General features: G+C 27.7%; 1 protein-coding gene across 1 annotated transcript in view; it reads left to right on the top strand.

Annotated features, from left to right (window-relative positions):
* Positions 1–499: 499 nt before the first annotated feature.
* Positions 500–2508, top strand: part of LOC119666999 (dendritic arbor reduction protein 1) — a 54054-nt gene continuing 52045 nt past the window's right edge. The window contains exon 1 of the mRNA XM_038076277.1: positions 500–525. Within this exon, the coding sequence (XP_037932205.1) occupies positions 500–525 (26 nt within the window). The remainder of the gene's footprint in view (positions 526–2508) is intronic.

The raw sequence follows: 2508 nt of genomic DNA, 5'->3' as shown, positions 1-2508 counted from the left end.
TTACCCTTAATATGCAAAATCGTTTGTTGTAGTATATACAGTAAATAATATAAAATTCATATAGATATATATATATATATATATATATAATTAATCAAAATTTATGTTGTGCAAAACTTATGATGTAAATAAGTGTAATGTGAATGCCTGAATTTGTGTATTAATGTATGCTATCAAAATGTTAAAAATATTTAACAAAATGTTTGCATTAAAACGAACAACAAAGGCTCAGTGATGAATCCTTTGTTGCTACAAAAAGGATAGCATACAGAAAAAAAAGAAAATTATTTTAAAATCAAACGTAAGAACGAAAAAAGTAAGAAGAAAACAAAAATGAAAATGGCTGCATTTCTGAAATCACCACATCCACCATAGCCACCAACATCACAACCAACCATCATAGAATCCCATAAAGAGCAGCAAATCAGAGCAATTGCTCTCGGTTCACAGTAGAATTAATTGCTGCTGAAACTGAAATTGCAAGTGACAAATAGCAACAATGCAGATGATACTTGTTGCTGGCGGGTAAGTGTGCTTCCGATTTCCTTTTCCGTTTGCCTTTACGTTTACTTTTACGTTTACGTTTACAATTACGTTTATGTTACAATTTACAATTTACATTACATTTTTCATTTTATTACTTATGGTATCCGTATTCCTTTTTTCATATTTCATTTATTAATTCCCATTTTTCCTTCTTTTGTATATTTATTTATTTATTTTTTTTTTGTCGTCAATATTGTTCAATTGACTGAATAATTGATTTTAATTTATGATTATTTTATGTATTTTTTACTTTTTTCCTTTTTGATGATGGAAATTAATTTAATTTAATAAATTTTAACACAAATTTTCACATCAAAGAAAGTACTTCAAAATGATTCTTTGATTGATTAATTAATATTTTTTTTTTGGAAACTAAAAATTTATAACGTCTTCAGATGTTCTGTTGATAACAGAATCAAGTATGTTATTCAGTATTATCAAAAACATAGAAGTACATATATGTTTCTATGTTTTTGGTACTCTCTTCTCAACAGGAAACGTATCGCGCGATGTGAATTGAATACGCTACTATCGGTCAAATATTAATAACTCTCGTCAATTGTTAATAACTTTCGAGCGAAATGCACTGCCATTATGAAGCGAATTCACTAGCAGTGATTTTTCTACTAGCGCTCAAATGTTAATAGGCTTTGAGCAAAATGCATTGCCGTTATGAAGCGAATTCACTAACAGCGATTACTTTACTATCGGTCAAATATAAAAGACCATGAATAGAATATTCTGCTAGTACTCGTACACGGCGAATTCACGAACAGCGATTTTAGCGTTTGGATAGGTGAGAATAAAATCGGAAAAAGATTTCTTTTAATATTGCCTCATATAAATAAAAGTTATTAATAATTTTATATTGAAAGCGATATGAAAGAAACAATTTTTTGTATTAATGTCTTTCAATTATTAAATATCTTTACTGACACAATAAATTTGTCGGATAACAAATTTGACAACAACTTCAGGAAAAAGCTTGATATATCACCTTTAAGGGTGATATATATATGGTATAGCTTCGATACTTTATTTATATGTATCATGTATCATTGATATGATACATCAATGAATCATTGATTATATCATTAAATTTAAAAATATTTCTAGTTTTCGCAATCAATTTTTTATTGGATTCATAACTTTGGTACTTTGGAGCATTCTTTGAGATTTTTTAATACTTAGTAGGCGTCACAGTCAGTTCGAAAGAGTGTGATGAATCAGCTTAACAATTCTATGTATAATCGTATAATTTTGATAATAATGTGATCAACTTGTGATCAACTTGTGATTTGAGGTAGTTTGTAAGAGTTTTAACTTTTAATAGGCACGAATAAATCTCTAAAGTATTTGCTCCCAAAGAAAAATGAATCAATATAATTAATAGTCATCTAATTCGAAACATTCATTGTTGATGTCCTCTGTTAGGGTAACGTTTCCGTTTTTTGTTACTTCTCTTAAGGTAACGTTTAAATAAAATAGCATGGGAATTCCAAAATATCAAGTTTAAGATATTGTCAAGTAATATTTACTATTTACAACGCTTAAAGTGACACTGATTAGTTTCTGTAGACTTATCTCACTGCCGTTTAGACAACGCAGTATAATGATGATTGATCCATATTTCATTTTTTGTTCTATAAAACATATTGTTGTTGATCTGCTATAACCGAACATAATAACCAATTTAATAGCATTTTTCATATAATTAAATGGTCAAGCAAAGTAATGTTTTGATTACTTTCTAATATTGTTAAAGTATCAACTTCTTTCTCAAATTTGACTGCAGGAACAACCAAAGTAGTGCAAAATACATTTTTGATATTTCTGTAGTATCATCCTGTAAACTTATGCGAGTAATGTATTATGATCGTGTTGTATATTGTAAAAAAAATTGATGTCTTATAGTTTTGAAAATATTTTTTGTATTTTTATTATTATTATGAACAAATCTTG

This window comes from Teleopsis dalmanni, chromosome 1, assembly GCF_002237135.1.
Source record: "Teleopsis dalmanni isolate 2A chromosome 1, ASM223713v2, whole genome shotgun sequence".
Classification (NCBI taxonomy): Eukaryota; Metazoa; Arthropoda; class Insecta; order Diptera; family Diopsidae; genus Teleopsis; species Teleopsis dalmanni.
Note: the sequence above shows the minus strand (reverse complement) of the source record. Positions and strands in the feature narration are given on the sequence as shown.